The 18,672-nt window shown below is 39.2% G+C and overlaps 1 protein-coding gene and 1 long non-coding RNA gene across 12 annotated transcripts in view; one reads left to right on the plus strand and one right to left on the minus strand.

Annotated features, from left to right (window-relative positions):
• Window positions 1–17,514, plus strand: part of LOC111246321 (high affinity nerve growth factor receptor-like) — a 94,879-nt gene extending 77,365 nt beyond the window's left edge. For 6 of the 10 annotated variants that reach the window (XM_086985323.1, XM_086985324.1, XM_086985322.1 and 3 more), the window contains 3 exons: window positions 5,499–5,657; window positions 10,804–10,872; window positions 14,425–17,514. In XM_086985323.1, coding sequence (XP_086841449.1) covers window positions 5,499–5,657; window positions 10,804–10,872; window positions 14,425–14,706 — 510 coding nt within the window. In that variant the 3' untranslated portion in view covers window positions 14,707–17,514. The remainder of the gene's footprint in view (window positions 1–5,498; window positions 5,658–10,803; window positions 10,873–14,424) is intronic. The other 4 variants (XR_015324985.1, XR_015324986.1, XM_086985320.1 and 1 more) reach the window with 4 other exon arrangements.
• LOC147757062 (uncharacterized) overlaps window positions 16,134–18,672 on the minus strand; it is a 7,000-nt gene continuing 4,461 nt past the window's right edge. For both annotated transcript variants that reach the window (XR_015324994.1, XR_015324993.1), the window contains exon 4: window positions 16,134–16,272. This is a non-coding gene — a long non-coding RNA (uncharacterized LOC147757062). The remainder of the gene's footprint in view (window positions 16,273–18,672) is intronic.

An 18,672-nucleotide genomic window follows, 5' to 3' on the forward strand; every position in this document is an offset into this window, starting at 1 on the left:
CTTTTAAGTTTATATTAGACGAACACATATATATTGGTACAAAACAACTGCTCAAGGTGGGTTACTTAGGAAAACAAAAATCAGTACCCTAAAAGAACGGCAAGCGATTCTAGTTAGCTAGAATATCTTCTTTATGATAAGCACAGAAGATGATTTGAAGGTCCTCATAGCCATCCACTAAACTGTTCGTTTCTCATTTAATGATTTTTAACTACCTTCATAACTTACTCTGTCGATAATCTTCCCAAGAGGACTACTCATTATGACCGCTTCTGAAGTTGCCCATGCATGATCTAATGCTCACAATTTGTGTAAGTTAATTGCAGCTTCCTTAACTAAAAGTGAACTATTCCACGGCTCATATGTTGCAATGCGATCTATTCTTTTTATGGTGTAACTTGTATGGTTTTATGGTGTAAATAATAACTTTTATTTCTAGAAACGAATCCCGTAAAAGACCTTTCTTTGCGACGGTAACCCTGGTGTGCTAATGACAACTGTTAGGGTGCAGGCCAGTTGTGATATTATTGCTGGTCAAGTAGTAAGTGCATGATAAGCTGACCATGAAAATATTTATATATACGGAATCTTCGAAACATTAACTAGGAGTCTTATTCGGTGCAGGCAGACGGAGACTTCATCAAATGCATGGCCGTAATTCTATTTGGAGCCTTCGCTATCTACACGTTACTGGTTGAACGTATGGGTATATGCGAAATACTCCAAGTCCTACAGAAGCTTTATATTTTTTGAGCTGAGTCCTTGCAGAGATGCTGGACAACTGTAAAGCGAAAATACCTGAAAGAAACCTAAACAAACTATCAAATAAAAGCAGTAGCAACAATATTAAAATTGTAGCACGCGCAGGATTAGGCACAAACTTTATCAAGGGTAAATAAGCGAGTTTGCCTATGCTTTGACTAGTCTCTCTCTCTCTATCTCTCTCTCTCTCTCTCTCTCTCTCTCTCTCTCTCTCTCTTAGATCACCAATCGGGTTCTGTGTTTGGAGAAATTCTATAACCAAACATTTAGTAGGATTTTCTTGATCATTATGTGTGGTCTGGAAAGGTATGTTTGAGAGATTCCTTATTATTACTATTTTCCATGATATAGGCGACTAGAGCAGCGACCTAAAAATACAGGACAGAATTCTATGTAGCTTAAAGGTAATCTAAACGATTCGTTTAGAAAGAAATTTAGAATACTGTTTTTTTTGTAATCGACGTCGTTTGTCTAAATAAATCGCTGCCTAAAGTAATATAATTTTTTTTTGAGCCGGTATAACACTTTCCTACGTTAGTTAAGAACAGGATTTTTAAATTAATTTAGTGATATTTTGCAACTTCAAAGTTAATTGGAAGTAGATTCAATCTTATTACCGTACATCGACCTCTCTTTCTGCAAAAGCTTATAAAAATGCTTGCTTAGTTAAAAGATAAGTAATCTTACTTGGGGTATCATTGCTTGGCATTGCATCATAAAGTATTTGGCCGAATATGTATTAATTGTATGATAATGATTGTGTGCCGCAAGCCTCATTACAAGGTGTTGCTGCACATGCACATGCATATCAGAGATGAAAAGCTTAAAAAAATAGCTTTTTGCCGCTGAAGCAAACAGGGAAAGTTCAACGTCACCAAATCTAGCTACTGCGTTCCGGGTAGGCACAAACTCGTCTGAAAACGTGTACGTTGCAGAAATCAAGAACCTACTCGAGTGTGCCTGTTTATTTTCGTTAGATATCGCCACTGGAAAAAAGGTACTATTATGTTCTGCTGCCAAATGAGTACACGATTCATACACGAATACCCCCGCATACCCTTATAGATTTCCATGCGCGGACCTTCAATTTATACGGTTCTCGAATGGCATTGTGAATGTGGCGTTGAGGTCCTTTAGTTTCCCCCGGTCACGGCCTCCTATCTTGCCTATTGCCAAAAATATGACTTAACGAAAATGGCCATCCGGCAGTAAGAGCCGAAGCAAGTCGGCTAGTGCAACTGACCCCACTAAGCTGATCTCGTCTTAGCTGATCCTCTAGGCTGTTTTAAACTTCAACGACGATGATCTAGAGCAATACATCTCGTTACCCCTTCGTTACTTTCACTGCAACCGTATATGGACTAACCTTTTTTTAGGGGAATTTTTCCTATATTAGGAATGTCTGGGACAAAATTGTTCGACGGGATTGGGCGTGGCAAACGTTCATTTGTAAATGATAGTTATCCCACTGCGATTGAACAAAAGCTAACAGCTCTCTATACACAAAAAAAGACAATACGTTCTCGAAAGGGGGATGTTTCCGCGACAATGACTCGCTCCAACGAAATTTATCAGTTCTAACAAGACTGCGGTGCTTTGCAGTACTAACAGTGACCTGGTGGACTTCTCATGAAAAGGGTGCACCTAAACAGGCACAACTGACTACCCGTTCTGAACAGTAAAATGTCAAAAAAAAAAAAAAAAAAAAAGGTTTATTATCTAGTTTGTTTATTATAAGCCGAACGATCTGTGCGCCTCCCAAACCAGTGCACGAACTCCCGAGACTTGCGCCCACAATGACTTACGGAGTTAGCTCTATATTCTCGTTATCACATTCATGCATATGTAGAAAAAAAAACAACTTAGATAGATCTAAAAAAGAACCTCCTCTCAATAACTGAAACCCAATTAATAGTAAAAAGAAGTTATTCCGCTCTGCCGACGGTCGACGTAAAACTATTGCGTATTGGATACTGTTTGTTATTTTCCAACTAAATCTTCAGTGAGATCGGGTCGAAATTAGTCCCAGTGTCGTTTCTTATATCAGTCCAATGAATCCAACAAGTTGCTTGTTATCTGTTATAACTAAATGCACGTGTTATCTGTGAGGTGTATGTACATGCGTAAGGAAAAATGCAGGGAGCCGGTCGTGTGGCCAATGCGTCAACTGTTGCCTAGGGAAAAAAAAACGATTTAAGCTAAAATGTCACGATGTCAGGATTTCTACTATTACCAGCTGTTATTATAGGTACTAATGTTGAAAACTGAGTTGTGCTTTTAGTGCATGCAAACGACAACTCCCTCCTCTAAGTTTTATATTCACCTACATTTAGCATATCCTCTTAATTATATCAGTGTGGATATAGTAAGATGAATACGTTTTTTAACTTGCAGATCTCAAAATCTTATTATTCTGATTAGCGCGAAATATTCGAAGTGACATGGGAAGCGATCTTCTGACGTTACTAAACTTTATCGGCCAGCAAAACGCATGTATAATGTGTCTAGTTTTTTATAGTTTTTAAAAGTGCAAAAAACAACCGGATCGGTGGCCCTCTATCACGCATATGAAAGTTATCTGCACTGGCCGACCTCGGATACTATTTTTAGAATAGGAACGAAGCACAGCATTGTATCACTATCATAAAGTTGACTTTATATGACCAGCCATGCAGTGACCAAGTAAACGTTCGCCTAGAAAGTGACGCTTTGCTAAGCAATAAACTCCATTGCCAAAAGGCGGAAGCTATATATATATATATATATATATATAATGACGGGACACCAGATGGTTCATCCAAGTCCCTCTGCATCGTCGTCGCGTACGAACTTTCAACTTGAATTTTATTCGAGACGAAAACGAACGGGGTCGTCCCCAACTTACGAAATGTTTCTTTTTTTACAATTCTTTCTCTGTTAGGTTATAGTGTCGAACTATGCTGCTGAGTAAGTTTGTGCTAACTTGGAAGATTTTTTAAAACATTATATTTGAAGAAATGCTTCATTTACAAAGGATTATAAACGTTTTATATATAAATTATAAATAAAAAATTATAAACGATAATATGACCCACGATAGATCATTAAACCGAACTCTAAGGAAATTATGATTCAATGTATCCATAGCTTTGCCGCTATTGTCTACATAGCGACGCACGCATTGTGGCCATTCTTGGAAAACACGACGGCCAAATATAAAGTAATTAATTAACGTAAATTGCACCAGGGGCAATTCTCTTCACCGTGATTCTAACACAATTTTATCCCAATTCGCATAGTTTTTCCAATATCTTACTCTAATAATATAATAGTATGGATAATTATGGCGATCAAACAACAAAAGTTATTTTGTCCCGTAAAGTGTTACTGTCCTCTGTTTACGTATGAAATGTTCAAAGCATATTGCCATGAGACTGACGTCAAAAATGGTCACCAGATTGCTACAACCGGATCACAGAAACAATTACGTCATAGGAAGCTAGAAGGCGACGGTGTTGCGGGTACAGCAACGTTAGGGGAGATTAGTCGCTGAGGTCGCAACTACTCGACGATATTTGGTTTCGGCGGACAACGTTCAGTCTTCCTCGTTCGTATTCTGTCTCTGTTAAGCGAAATACGAAAACGTTATCGCGGGCCGCAACTTAGGAGTGTGCCTCCAGCGATGGCGTTGAAGATTTGAACATATATCCAAGTATAGCCAACTGTTGAAACGGGTAATTACCTCGTCCTCGCGCAGCCTTCTGTCTATTGATCGTGTACGATTGCATGTTGTCACATGTTGGTTGGCGCCATTTTGTACGGACGTAGTACGCCACTTAATGTAAGAGTATACCGATGGATCATGTGTATTAATAACTACGGATGGCAAACCCTGTGATACCTATCGGAGGTAGTTCTATCGTCCATTGTCAATACACAAGATTGTTTTTCATTGACATCCTATCCTGCTACACTCTCGACTCTACTCCGTTTGTCAGTTTGGCTAATCATTTTTCCTCGTTAGGTTAGCTACGGAGTGGATCGTTTCAGTCTCTGTAGATTGATTAAGACATATTGAAGCAATGAATGCCCTTTGCGTACCTAGAAGGCGGGCAATCTATGAACTAATGCGGGACACAACCTAAATGAATGAATGAGAGACGAAAACACATTACAGGACCGTCTTCACCTTACAGATGCATAGAGAGAAATCGCCGCTTCGTGTGGCAGTTTTGTAAAATGAATATGGCGTAGTTGCAGTGCGCGGACATGTTTGCACAATTTCCAGCGAATAAATACACACATTGATTCCTGTTATACAAACAAATAACCGTAGTGGGCAGCGTCATCTGCATTTGGGGCAGCGGGTAGTATTTGCTGCACCAGGAACATGCTATACATTAGAACTAAAGGAAACGGATACGTGCTTTGTTTGTACCGCTGCGTATCCCTCTTTTATTTCACTCGTTAGATTTAGACAAGCCGTTTTGAAGCTTTACGGAAGGAATGGCTGAGAGAGATTTTTTAAATTAAGATATTTGTGACGGTGATTGTTCGCTAAAATCAAAGGAATAGCATACATGATAGTCTTGCCTAACATCATAACCATAGATAGTCTAAGTGCTCAACTCTGCTGGTTGGCATCTATATTGAGCTTCAGGCCACCTGATGCGTACGGCTGTAGATGCCGTTGCCATTTGCAAACTTCGACCGCAACTATCAACGCTAATGTTATTCAGCATTACTTTGAGTTATAGGTGGGACGGCAAACGATGTTACCAATCCGGTGGATGCCGCCGGAAAGCATCCTATACCGCAAATTCAGTGTCGAGTCAGACGTCTGGAGTTTCGGGGTCGTCCTGTGGGAGGTGTTCACACATGGAAAGCAGCCCTGGTATGAGCACACTAATTACGAGGTTAGTAGATATATACAGCAATAAAACTTATATGTACATGTTGACGCCAACCTTGGCTAATGAAGTTACTTGTATGGTCAAATCTTTTTCAGTCCATACCAATTTAAAGACATGGCCCTTAGGTAATAGTCACCAGAATCTGCCATACAAGCCAACCGAACTGAGGAAGCCGTCTGATTCTTATTATCCAGTCGTGCAAGTTGACCTTTCGTCTAGCCCGAGCCAATCATTTAGATCACAATTGAAAAAAAAATTGATTTATTAATACTTTTGCTACCTAAACTCGTCAGGGATATCTGAAAGCAAACCCAGCCTTACATTTGTGAAGCTTTTTTTTTGTCCAACTTTATGAAACAGCGTCTTCAATTATTCAATTATCTACACTTACATTGCAAAACTCAGCCAGCTGAGTTTGGTCGAAGTTAATTCTTGCAGCCGCTACAAAATAGGACCATATTTCCTAACTTTATCTCAGCTATTAGTATTAAGCTTTTCAGCGTATACCACATGCTAGAGCTTCCGCTGCTTTCTTATCTAGTTACCTCGTTTTTCATGACGTACCAACGTGGTCTGTGACTTACTCAATGCCTGATTTATCGAGAACATCCTAAAATACATTACACAAATTGAATAAAATTTGCGGTTTTAGTAAGCTTCATGGATACTTCCGTTATGATAACTGAACGGTTTAAACCCAGTAGTTGACGATTCACCCCATGTCTGCTCGCCTTGCGCCAAAGCTCATTAACACAAATTGCCGTCCTGTACCTTACGAAAAAACGTTTACCGTTTATAATAAGTACGCATGATATATTAAGTCAAGGATAATCCAGTTTTTGTAACGTTCTAGCTGCCACTCTTTGTAGCAGCTAAAGCCTTTCAATCAGCTGGGGTTCTCTTTATCTTTAAACTTAGACACCGTATCCCCTCTAGTTAGGGGGGAGGGGTACGGTGTCTATGTTGCACGATCCTCACCTTAGACGTGTATTCACTTTGGTCCAGATTTTTCCAATTCTCCATCTAGCTTTCCATTAAAATAAGAGAAGTTCTTACGCAACGGTGCTTATATGGAAACGCTTGGTATCTATTGATCGCCTATGAAATACAACTGGCTCAATTCTTTGAAACTTCACTTTGAAGAACCGCTTCGAACATCAGTTACATTTGGGGCACACACAAGGCTAGCCCCATTTCGCACACGATTTTATGTGAACATGTTCATGTACTCAGCATATCGTATATTCTCTACACCATAATCATACGTCGTTCTCCAACTTAACCATCATTACATTGATTTATGGCATAGGGTCGTATCCAGCGACTACTCGGGTAACGCCTCAAACGCTTACCCTATCAAAAATACTTCAGGAGGCACTTCAAATGACAACAAAATCATATTTCAACCGTTGCATATCATCAAATAATGTCTATCTGGCTTTGCCTGTTTTATGCGTGTATATCAAAATTATTCTTTTTTTTTAACCCCTTACTCGGCATGCATTCTTTCCTGTTTCCGCAACATGACTACATAGATGTCCACAGCCCAGCATCGCCCCTGTGCAGCGTAATTTATCATGATTAGTTAGCATCTTTGAAAGGTCTACTGGTTTTTTCCTCAATCTCTATCTTCTATCAATGACATAAGTGGACCACCGAGAGTGCGAAGTAACGCATGCTAGTTTTTCTGAATAAAATATCAGACACTGCCGTTGTGCTCTTATTGTCCTTGAAAACACGAAGGTACAAATCAGAGTGTTATCAAGGACACCTTCGGCTAGAAACAGGCAATGCTACCGCTAGAATGCAGGTAAGCAATATTGTGTCCGCTAAATAGTTGCTAGGCGCTTCAAAATAACCTGTGAAAAATCGCCCAGTTTTGACGGCATTCCAGTTAAAGCAGTCAATACGTTTATGAGGGTATTGTCCGATGAACAATTCTAGGCTCTGTCTAGAAAATAAAGAAAATATTAGGTTTCCTTCGGTTTATTCTGACCTTGGTTTCAGCCAGGACCAAACAAATGTTTGTAAAATAGCCTAGAACTGGTACATTTTTGGATGCAGTTAAACTAACTGATCCTGCTGCTCAGAGAGCAAAGCAAGCGTTGCGGTTATGACGCTGAAAACGCTGCAGGGACCTGAGATAGACCTTTTTGACGAGACTGGTACAATTAATAAGTGTCCATGATGACTTAATGAAGCTCTCATGATAACGAATATATTAGAGCGTTTTCAGGTCAAGAGCCCCTGGACCTAAAAACGCAAGTTACCTCCATATACCGCATTCTTCTAGAAGGCATCTTTCAACAAATTGTCCTTTACGTTAACATAAAGTAAAAATTGCCATATAATTATATAATAATGTGTCTTTGTGTATTCTAGATTATAGTTAGAATAGATGTCTAGTACAAAGATCGTTAAGATACGATTTACTGTTTTGCCATTAATCTATTATCTTTTCAATGAGCGTCTTTCGCTCCACAGGGGAGCACACGGCCAACAATGGCAGTTTTCTGTATATTGAAACTAGACGCAGCCAGCTTCACTCATGTCTTATTCTGACCCAAGAGGCTTATATCTACGTTACCAGTCTTGCCTTTTAGCCATTGCATTACCGGCTAGCTGTAAGATGTATTCTTCTCGCAGTTCAAATAGTGATTAAAACTACACAGTTACTCTCCTTGTAGCATCACGACTTTGGTTAACTTTATAGTACATTATAGGACTATTTTTTAACGGTCCTGGTTACTAGTGCGATTTTTGCTTCATCAAAGTAATGGACTAAAAGCTAGACTGAACTTGGTCCATTAAGGACAAACGTTTTTGCCAATAGCAAATGCTATCAGGCATCCACTTGCCACCAACAGAGGACGGAAGATAACCAAAGCACCGAATTGTTTGAAGATGGCTAGGTCGTCCACGAAGAGAAATGGCACATTACAGCCCCGTAACGTCTATGATTGCATGCGTGCAGATTAAAAATATGTTGGTCTAATCTTTGGCAACTCGTATTGGTCTGCTGACTATTGTCAAAAGTGAGCGGCTTGTTCCGAAGAACGGCGCAAAGTAGTTCTTACCTAGCTAGAATTCATGTGTCATTTACAGGACGTCATTACGGGGACGTTCTTTTCACTGCTATCTATAAGTACGTGTTACATTAGCATAGCGAAGACGATTATTTATGATGCTGGCAACGCTGATGATGGCTTCTACAGACATCTTTGCCCGATGCTCAGAAACCAACATACAACATTCGCGCTTTTATAATATTGCTAGTTTAAATTTGAATGGGCCCTTAGCACATACTGGTCCTCGTGTGCCGATGGACGCACCAGTCAAATCGGTTTCGGAGAACTCTCGAAAACTCTCGGAAAGACTATTTCTAGCGTTACATTCGCGCATATATAGCCGCTATTATTTAGTTAAAGCAGCCAAAATCTATCCAGCCTCTAAAATGATACTAATGGGTCGTTACGCTTGGACAAAATGAAGAGTATACGCTTTTGGATCATTAGATTTCTCGAACCGCTTTTGATGTATTTACTGCATTGTAGAACTTTCTGCGGAAGCGAGTAAAGACCTGAAGCTGGATTCTGCCCTAAAATACTCCCTTGCCAATGTGCGAAAGTAAATACAGTCACTGCAGGGATATAACCACTGATCAAGGAACTGCAGTCATAAGAATTTCTTACGCTCTAGCGTTAGAAATTTCTCATGACTGCAGTTCTCAACTGTGTAGCATTGAGCTTTAACATATTATGTTGCTATTTTGCAGTGCGGTTTTACGGTAGGTGCATGTGTGATGTCAGTCTAATTTTTTAAGGCCAAGTGACGCTGGACACAAGGCACGAAAATTAAGGATCCATAATATACATCACCCGTAGTGTAGCGATGATGCGCTGAAGGTATTGCGAGCCAATGACCCGTTTCTATGATTAATAATCCACGAATGCCTTCTTTGCCATGCACTGATGGACAGCGTGGTCCTTTTGATGTTTGTAAGGCACTAAAACTCACTTCTAGAATCATTTGCGTATTAAAGATAGGTAAAGTAAAAAACTGACGGGGAAGTCGAGGAAAAAAGCTCATAATGTTTGTCTGACATATATGTCCCCTTAATGTTTTTGCAAATAATTAGTATTTTATCATATTGTATAATAGAGATAAAGTTTGCTGGGCTGTTAGTTGTAACGGGCGGAGTTTATTCTCCACTCTTGATACCAGAAAAAACCTGTTTTTTTATTTTTGGAACAACTAACAAACTCGCCGTCATTGAAAACACGGCGTCCTTGTCGCAGTATCGAACGAAAATGAGCTATCCTTTAAATTCTTTATATTAGATAATCCCTAAAAAAAGATCAAAGACTTTCTTCCATTGTCCAAAATCGTTGGTTTACGCCATTGCATGTTTTGATGCGGCTTCGGAAGAGCTCAAACAAGATTTCAGTGAGGTAAACGGGAAGGTCTTCGATTGGTTTTGAATTTAAAGGGCTCAAAAAACTAGTTTTAATACACTTGGATTCTTCTTCTATATAGAAATTAATAGCTTAATCATTTTTTTTATTATTTATTTGTTAATCAATATCAATACTTAATTAGATTATCATTCAGGTAAGCATAGAAAATTAATATTTTTATGACTTTTTGCACTTTTTTGCCCGTTTTAACCCTAATGGGCATTTGAAACCGTTGCATCTCTACGAGCCTAAACCTGCTATCCTTTGAAAATTTAATTCAGCTGGATTTTTTTCACGGAATGAACTTAAACGACTCGTAAGCGGATTTATACCAATAGATATCGCTCGACGCACTATTACTATAAAACACTTAATTGCAAATTAGAATAGAGATATTCTGAAAATTATTTGTTGGGTTTTACAACCGAATTAAGCTATAATCAAAGCGATTAATTGGTAATTAAATTAAGTAACGACGATTCTGAGATATGCAAACGTTTCGTTGAATCTATTGCCAAGAATATATGCACCTTTACAAAGCAATGCATAAGAAAGAATCCCAATTTGGGTACCTTACCTTTTTTTTAGATTTTTGTAGGACGTTTTTGGGATGTTGCATATTCTTTTAGGGTATCACAGAATAGCGATTTAGTTAACTGCCATACTTATGTCTCTTTCGTGTTGTTATCCAGGTAATCCAACAGGTTACAAATAACGCAGTCTTACCGCAACCGGCCGATTGTCCCCTCGAAATCTATCAGGTAATTACGATTTATGCCCGAAATTTTGGAAGCATTAAATCTATATATAATAATTACAAAAATACTGAAAGCTCTATGTATGTGTATTAATTCCTGAAGGTGCTGCACCTTGTTTGAGCGATAACTGTAAACGACTTAATTTCACCCCAGGGGAGCCCATGTCTTATGAGAGTGGGCGTCGGAAGGAGTTCATAGCATTTCACGCTCATCCTCTTATTTACCGACCCACTAACGACCTTTACAAGTGGTTGCATTGGGTGAAAGCAAACACATGAATGGGAAAAGCAATTAATGATTGAATTTAAAAAAATTGGCCATTCGAGTACTAATATCATTATTTTACCTATAAATGGGAAATTGCCGCTTTAACGGTTTTTTTTTTTGTAGACCGATACCGCTCGATAAGAAACCTCTGTGAGAGAAAAAACTACTGCCTCGTAAATTTTCTTCTCACGATTGAAAATTTAAAAAATTAGCTTGCAAATTTAAATTGCGCGCGCTAGCAGAGAGTGTCGTCGCCTTGAGTCTATTTGCTCAGTACCGGACCAAAGCGTCACAAAAGAACACAATTGAAAATTACCGACTAAAAAAAATCCTAGTTATGTCATATGCGCCAATCGAATAATGGTTTATAAAGCAGAAATTATTAATTAAGATCCCACATACCGAGCTTGGTAAGCGTTATTCTGCCAGCCGGTAATGCGCGAATGTCAGAATTTACTAGCACACAACAGCGATGGAGCATGCGAGGGGTTTGCTATTGCTAATCCATGTGTACACATGCCCCTAGAAGAAGGTGCATGTGAGCGGTTAATACCATACCGTGTCACGTCCTGGTACCCATGATGATGCAGTGGTAATCTATTTGTTTATCAACATATGAGCTTGGCCAAGATCGGAACCGAACGTAGATATTTTTCATGTTTTGTGTTGAAAAGGCCCAGTTGTGTGTAGCAATACTTAACGGTGTAATAGACGTAACGATCAAGAATATTTACGTCAGGCCAACGTGCGCAACCTTTGAATCTTTACATGCTCAGTTCAATTTTAATCAATTGGAATTAACTATTGCAACAATCAAAATGATACATTGCCTAAGAAATTAAAGTTTTTCAAACTAGGACCTGGTAAACGACAAATTAGTAAACTATATGGCAAACTCAGTTTTCTTTCAATGGTCACAACCAGAGTGTAATTAAAGATTATGATCTACTTGTAGCTTCACTGTGTGAACTTGGTACGCCGCTGTAAGCTATAGGTGTCGGGGTTTTGGGCAGTATTGTATGAAGAGCCTGAAAATTTCATTATTTATCAATCGACACGCTGCTCCATAGAAAGACTACCTTTGAGCCTCGTTGAGAGTATAATTTAAGTTTTCGTTTCTATCATTAATAGAACACGTTGGTACCAGTTAAAAAGCAGGTGAAAAAGGCGTGTAAAAAACAGAGCATGGCTCGACACGAAGCGACAGCTACTCGATAGCAGAAGACAGTCAGCCTTTTCAACCTTTTTATCGGTCCAATGTGAGACGCGTGTTCAATTTGCAAAGTTAATTAGGTAATATTAAAGTAAACGCTTTTCACCATCTTTGGATTCACTAAAATTAGCGATACAATGAAGCATGCGTATTGAGATATTCTTGAAATTACCAATATCATCTGTATCCAAAAAAAAGTTATAAAAATTATTAAAAAGATTTGTTTAGTTTGATATTCCGTTGTCTGCACCTCTATCTACATCGCTACGACCTTAGCCAGTAGATTATTGGGGAACCTCCCAGCATCATAAACAATGTGCATGATAACTTTCATTCAATTTTTGGGGTTACAATGTACAACTTCTTTGCTCTATTTTAGTTGACTAGAGCTGTACCCTTCAGGCATATTGATACAAAACTGGTGATATAAAAAAGGGCAGTTCGTAAGTAATCTGGTTCTAGTTACCTGGGTGGCTAGAATGGTGAGTTAAATGAACGTTAAGTTATCAAAATGTCTCTCGGTCCAACTGGCCTCTGTAAGATTACTACCGATAAATTTCTCTTAATTCTTCAACTCAGTAAGACTGATGCAAGTTCAATCGGCTGTCTTTCTCCTGTCACTTTCGCGCATCCGTGTACCGCCACATTCATTCTGTTCGGCTGCGGAAATGTCGAGTCTTTCAACGAATCGTCCAGGTGAACGCTGTTAATGCTACCTTTAGCCGATTCGCGATCCTGGGGCCGGCATAACGAACCAGCGTAATTACGTGCCCCTTCGCCTTTTTGCCTCACTAAAAATACTTCGAGTTTCATGTCTATAGCAGACGTTCGGCATTACACAATGCGCTAAACACTTAGCATGACCGTTATATCTATTCCTACTATCCAATATATATTTTACATGTATTCCATTGGTGGATTTGTTATTGTTTGCCTACCACTACGGGATGTTTTCCATTTTATTCGAACATCGCTGTGAAATTCATCACTGCTGACATGCTGCGCCTCTTTTTGTTGAGATAAAGAAGACATATTCCCTAGCGATCGTCTGACGTCCAGAGAAAGATTCAATCTCTGCCCTGAATCTTGCGCGGTTTGGCCCTATAGATAGAGTTGCCTCTCATGTTTCGAAAATATTTAACTGGTCTCCTTGCAGTTATTACCGACTTATTACGCGTCCTTTAAAGCAACCAAGTGGCAATTACGAAAGTATCAACACCCTATTACGAACATTTAATTATAGCGTTCCATATGGCATGCTAATACATTATAAAACATACTCCCTGACCCTACCGAACCCAGCGACTATTTCATTATTTAGAACTTACTGCTTCTGATAACGCAAACATTATACTTTAATGTCGCGGCGACTCGGAAACGGTGTTAGACGTTTTTATACATAAGGTTGTTTCAGCATTTCCAGATTGAGCTGGCAGGATTCCTGCAATGTTCTCTCCACTTTAGGACTTAAATTCTACACATGAGAGCCGTTGAAGGGGATTCTCCTCGAGTTCTGCTTTACATTGCCGTTGAAAATGACCTGGCGTTATCGTAAAAAAATGTTAACGATTGCCAATTCGTGTTTCTTAGAATTGGTAATGTATAGTAACTGAATTCTACGGGACTTCTCTGGGTCACTTTCATCTGTGTCACTGGTTTCCTATAATAACTTTTGGACGCTTTTAGATAGTTGGGCTTTTTAGTTCAGCAATACAATACTAGATATTTGCTGAAGACGACCCACAAGAATCAATAGGTCGAATCGAGAGCGTCGATGGTGTTGCGCCACACCGCTGCCAGCGTTAAGCAGAGAGATAGTAATCAACTTGTTATTCGGTACTGTTGTACTTTTTCTTCTTTTCTCGCCTCTGTGCACGTGTGTGATCTTCCGTCATGCACGTTCTAACGTACGTATATGATTATAGCTATTCCAACTGTCGTTTCTTATAGTGATGATATTACTCTGCTCCCGTGTCAAAATTATATCGCTATTAAATGATTTCGTTTTTACCATTTGTTTAACTGGACTTTAACATAGCTGTTGTTGTTGATATTGCTGCTGTCGTCATTGTCAGGTGATGTTGACGTGCTGGCGACCACAGCCACATGAACGAGCACGAATCAAGGACGTTCGGACGCGCCTAGAGCAGTTTCTTACGAATGAGTCGCAGTACATGACATTAGTTGACGAAATTCCTGAGCCTGAAATTGACTCCGGACAGGAGCAGGACAAAGACGAAGCGGACCCTGAAAGAGACCCATTGGATAGCATGGAAGCGGGCGACACCCAACCTCTCACCGGTGTGATCATGAACGAAGTGGGACGGAGACCGTCGGAAAAAAGGCTTGATCTGTAAAACCGTTAAACACAATAGAAAATTGATATGTACACATCGATAAATGCCGCCTACATTAACAGGTGGTAGATCCAGCAAACCTCAGGATGCTAATAGTGACACTCATACAATTGTTGCTTGCGTTCATAAGCACCCAAATTCAAAACGACAAATTTTGAAGAATCACAAAAATTTACTATATATTTTTAATTGCTCTAACAATTTATAGTTAACTTTCGCCTCGTCCGAAGCAAAGACCGTCCTAAAGGAGAGCCTAACGTTCTGACCTACGTTAGGAGCACGTACACAATAACAAATACTAGACCATACATCCTCATCTTCAATGCGTAAGTATGTCGCACGGCCTTAAGAATTCTCTAAATTGCACGATGAAAATGAAACAGCCCTTTACAAGGAAGTTAACCAACAGGCAAGAAGGACGGGGTTAGTAAACTATTAAACTTACGCTAATCACGGTGGCTGTAAGGCCGGGCAGGTTCCAGCGCGATCCGAAAGTATAGGAGTGGCTTTGAGACATTCGATAGCGTCTGTCCGGTAATGGAGTCTCAAGGAGACGAACATAAGTACACGGTGTAAATAATACATACATCAGACGTATGATTCATACAAACGACGTGAGGATACACTTTTTAAAACATTTTCGCAGAGCTCTGCCGATTAATTAAGCAAAACAGACTGAGTGGTTAAGGACATAACAATTACACAAAACCTGTGTAGTGCTACACCTTTTTCTCCACACCCAACTATTCGGTTGGCCTCTTCATTACACACGCCTAAAGAAAAATCTTCATTTTTCTAATTTGACTTTTAGGTTACAACTACGTTTATACACAATTACACAACACAGTAACTTATGTATTTAGGCAGCTAAGAATACCGAATAAGGTAGATACATCGACAACGTGAGATATGCTATTATAGTACATATATTCGCCAAAAAAATAACTATTGAGAAGGTTATGAAGTCGTTGGCTGTGTTCAAAGCCCACATTGATATCAAAGATTATGATATTGTACTCGTTTTTGTGTGTACATTTTCGGCGCATTCTAGCCTTTCAACGTCGATTGCTGCGGCGAAATAAGGCCTTCCTTCACAACAGGAGTATTCTAGAAGCACGCACGCGGATTGTCTAGGTGTAGTATTTACGTCAATGTTTCGACTAGTCGACATGAAAATCAGGGAACAGGACAAAGTTTAGCAGATGTGCCGGCTCGTTTGCTGTGAAAGGTGCTAGGTGGCTACTAGCCCGTACGGTATACATGATATCAAGAAATATTTAGCCAGAGATGATAAGTGCTTTCCCGTCCAAATGAAGTATCAATGCAAGTTAAGTATGTGCTACTACAGGCCAATGAGCTACTTATGTTTTGTCCAGCCATGACCGAGTGCCCTAAAGTTTAAGGACAATAGGCTGAAACGCAGTTAACTTGAAGCGACCTAGGTAACAAGTATGTGTAAGTGAATCGATTTGACCTCATGCTTTGTACGTTGGTAGTTTACACGCGGCTCGATTTGCTGGGTTCGCACTTTGTCTTGACAGGTCATTGATGGATGGCGGCTCCTAACTAGAACAAAAAAAAGGCAAAAAAAAGGACAAAAGAAATATTTACGCAAAAACGCCGATTTGCTTGTTCTGTCATCGTTAGTTTTTGCGATCTAGTTAGTCCAATCTATTGTCCACTATAGATCACCATGACCCTCAACAATGAAGCCTCCACGTGTCAACTCTATTGTCGTGATTGAACGGTGGGAGCTCATTGTCTGACACGCTCGTTATAGAAAATAATGAAAACCCTATAGAACACTGAAGGCGCTTGAAAACTTTGATTGATGACCTTTCCGCTAGCGTTGCGCAGAGCTGATTCTCGAAGACGACAACTGTTAAAGGTTTTTATTTAGAAGCGCTGTGAAATGTTAATTTAATGATTTGTATGTACATATAATTATGTGTGCTTATAGAGTGCACAAAAAATGCTGCGTCTAGATAATCGTAACCCTTGCCAACGGAGGCTGCCAGTTGTTTGTGGTCAGCTGATTTAACTTACAATGTGTTTTTCTGTAAGTCTGTGTTACGAGATGAACGTTAGGGGATTGTAGAAACCGCCAAACTGAGTTGACGATGTTTGTCACGTCAAACGTCACTCCTGATTAGGAAAAAGGATAATAATGCAATAATTGTTTTTATGATAATTTGCCGACATTGAAATATAGTAAGAGTCGTAATCCTTAGCAGGCCTTTGAACACTGATACGTGTCTTAATGAACAGAACAATAATGAATAAACATGAAGCCATAACGATTAACTCATTGGGGGTTCGAGTTGCTGAATGGAAGGGGTGAAAAAGGGATTTTGTAGCGCTCGACAGTATTATTTTCTATATTATTTTTGGTCTTTATGAGCTACAGTAAAAAGAAAACCAAAGATTGTTGCTCTGGTCTTATTGACACTTGTAGATCAATAGAAGCATGAAAGAAATAATATGTTTAACACCAGTATGATTTAGCATTGGGTCAATAAAAAAAAACTGTCCCGAAACATTTAACGTTGCCCACTTCAATCTACTCTAGTCGAAGTGGAACAGTTGAGGTTGCTAGTCTTCGAGGACTATCCGAAACTAAACAATAATGGAGGTGCAAATTAAGGGTGATATAAACATCAAGAGATGTATCTGTATGTAAACGACAAAGAAGAGTGGATGCCATCCATCGTTTATGTCATTGTTTATTATTAACAAAATTAGCTGTGAATAAAGGTGAACGGCAAACTGTTTCCGTGGCATGATTCGCCTTTGGGCATCTGCCAAATACGTTACGTGGTTTTCGTTTTCAGGTTGTTGGCAACATTTTCATACAACAGATTGTTTAATTTACATAGCCTGACCCTTTAGCGCGTAGCAATTAGGTTTATCTGTGTCGTTACGAGACCTCGGTCCGACACAAGTCTACAAACAAGCACATGCCACTAACTAATTCGCCATTATACACACATGCTTGCAAAAAGAGAACAAAGCTTTTGAGTTTTTCTGTGCTCCGCTAACGTCTAGAACTAGTCGCTTTTGCATTACTATATCAGCATCAATATATAGAAATGCGGGCGTGGAACATACGAAAGCAGGCAAACTAAAACTGCTCTCTCAATCCAGGAACACAAAGGAAAAACTATTTTTAGCGGAAATAATACTATGTGACGCTACCGATATGAGCGTCCGTCTTCACTGGCGACGGGTCCACACAAAACGCGCCTATATATTGTATATATTACCTGTACAATTGAAAGTGATAAGGCAATGAGTATCTACAGGAAGGAGATGATGAAACGTTTGCTGAATATATATATATATATATATATATATATATATATATATATATACACACACACACACACACCTAGAGTGAATTTGGAAGACGGATATTTGATAAAACTGTAAGATTGATCGATCTGCTGATTGAAGACGATCATGAAGGGATGTCATCTATGTTAAATAGCTGAGCAGAAACGGTAGCTGTGGGTCTACATCTGTGTGCTTGTGAATTATGAACAAAGAAACAATATCAAATAGGGGAATTGACAAGTGAGTGCCACGTAATGCGTTTGTCTAGTCATTGTATTGATGCGACAGTTTCTGTCCGAGAGAGAAAAATCAGATGCGTGAGCTTAACTAGATCGTTAATTGAGAGACAAACAGAAAAACCAAAACAAAAACCCAATAGATCAGGCAACAAAGAAAATCACCAGTAATCAGCTAGCTATAACATAGAACATATTCAACACACATAGGGGGATATATGAACAAGAATGTTTACCCGTAAAAGCGTAGCGTACAACCACTACGACAGACCATAGCGGCCGAGTGGTACATAAATATAAAGTGGCATAAAGGTGAACTGCCCACAAGAATATATAGAGTATAATGAATATGATATAGATGAATGAAATTATACAAATGGTTAATTTTATATATATA

Source organism: Varroa destructor, unplaced genomic scaffold, assembly GCF_002443255.2.
Source record: "Varroa destructor unplaced genomic scaffold, Vdes_3.0 BEIS01000003.1, whole genome shotgun sequence".
Lineage (NCBI taxonomy): Eukaryota > Metazoa > Arthropoda > Arachnida > Mesostigmata > Varroidae > Varroa > Varroa destructor.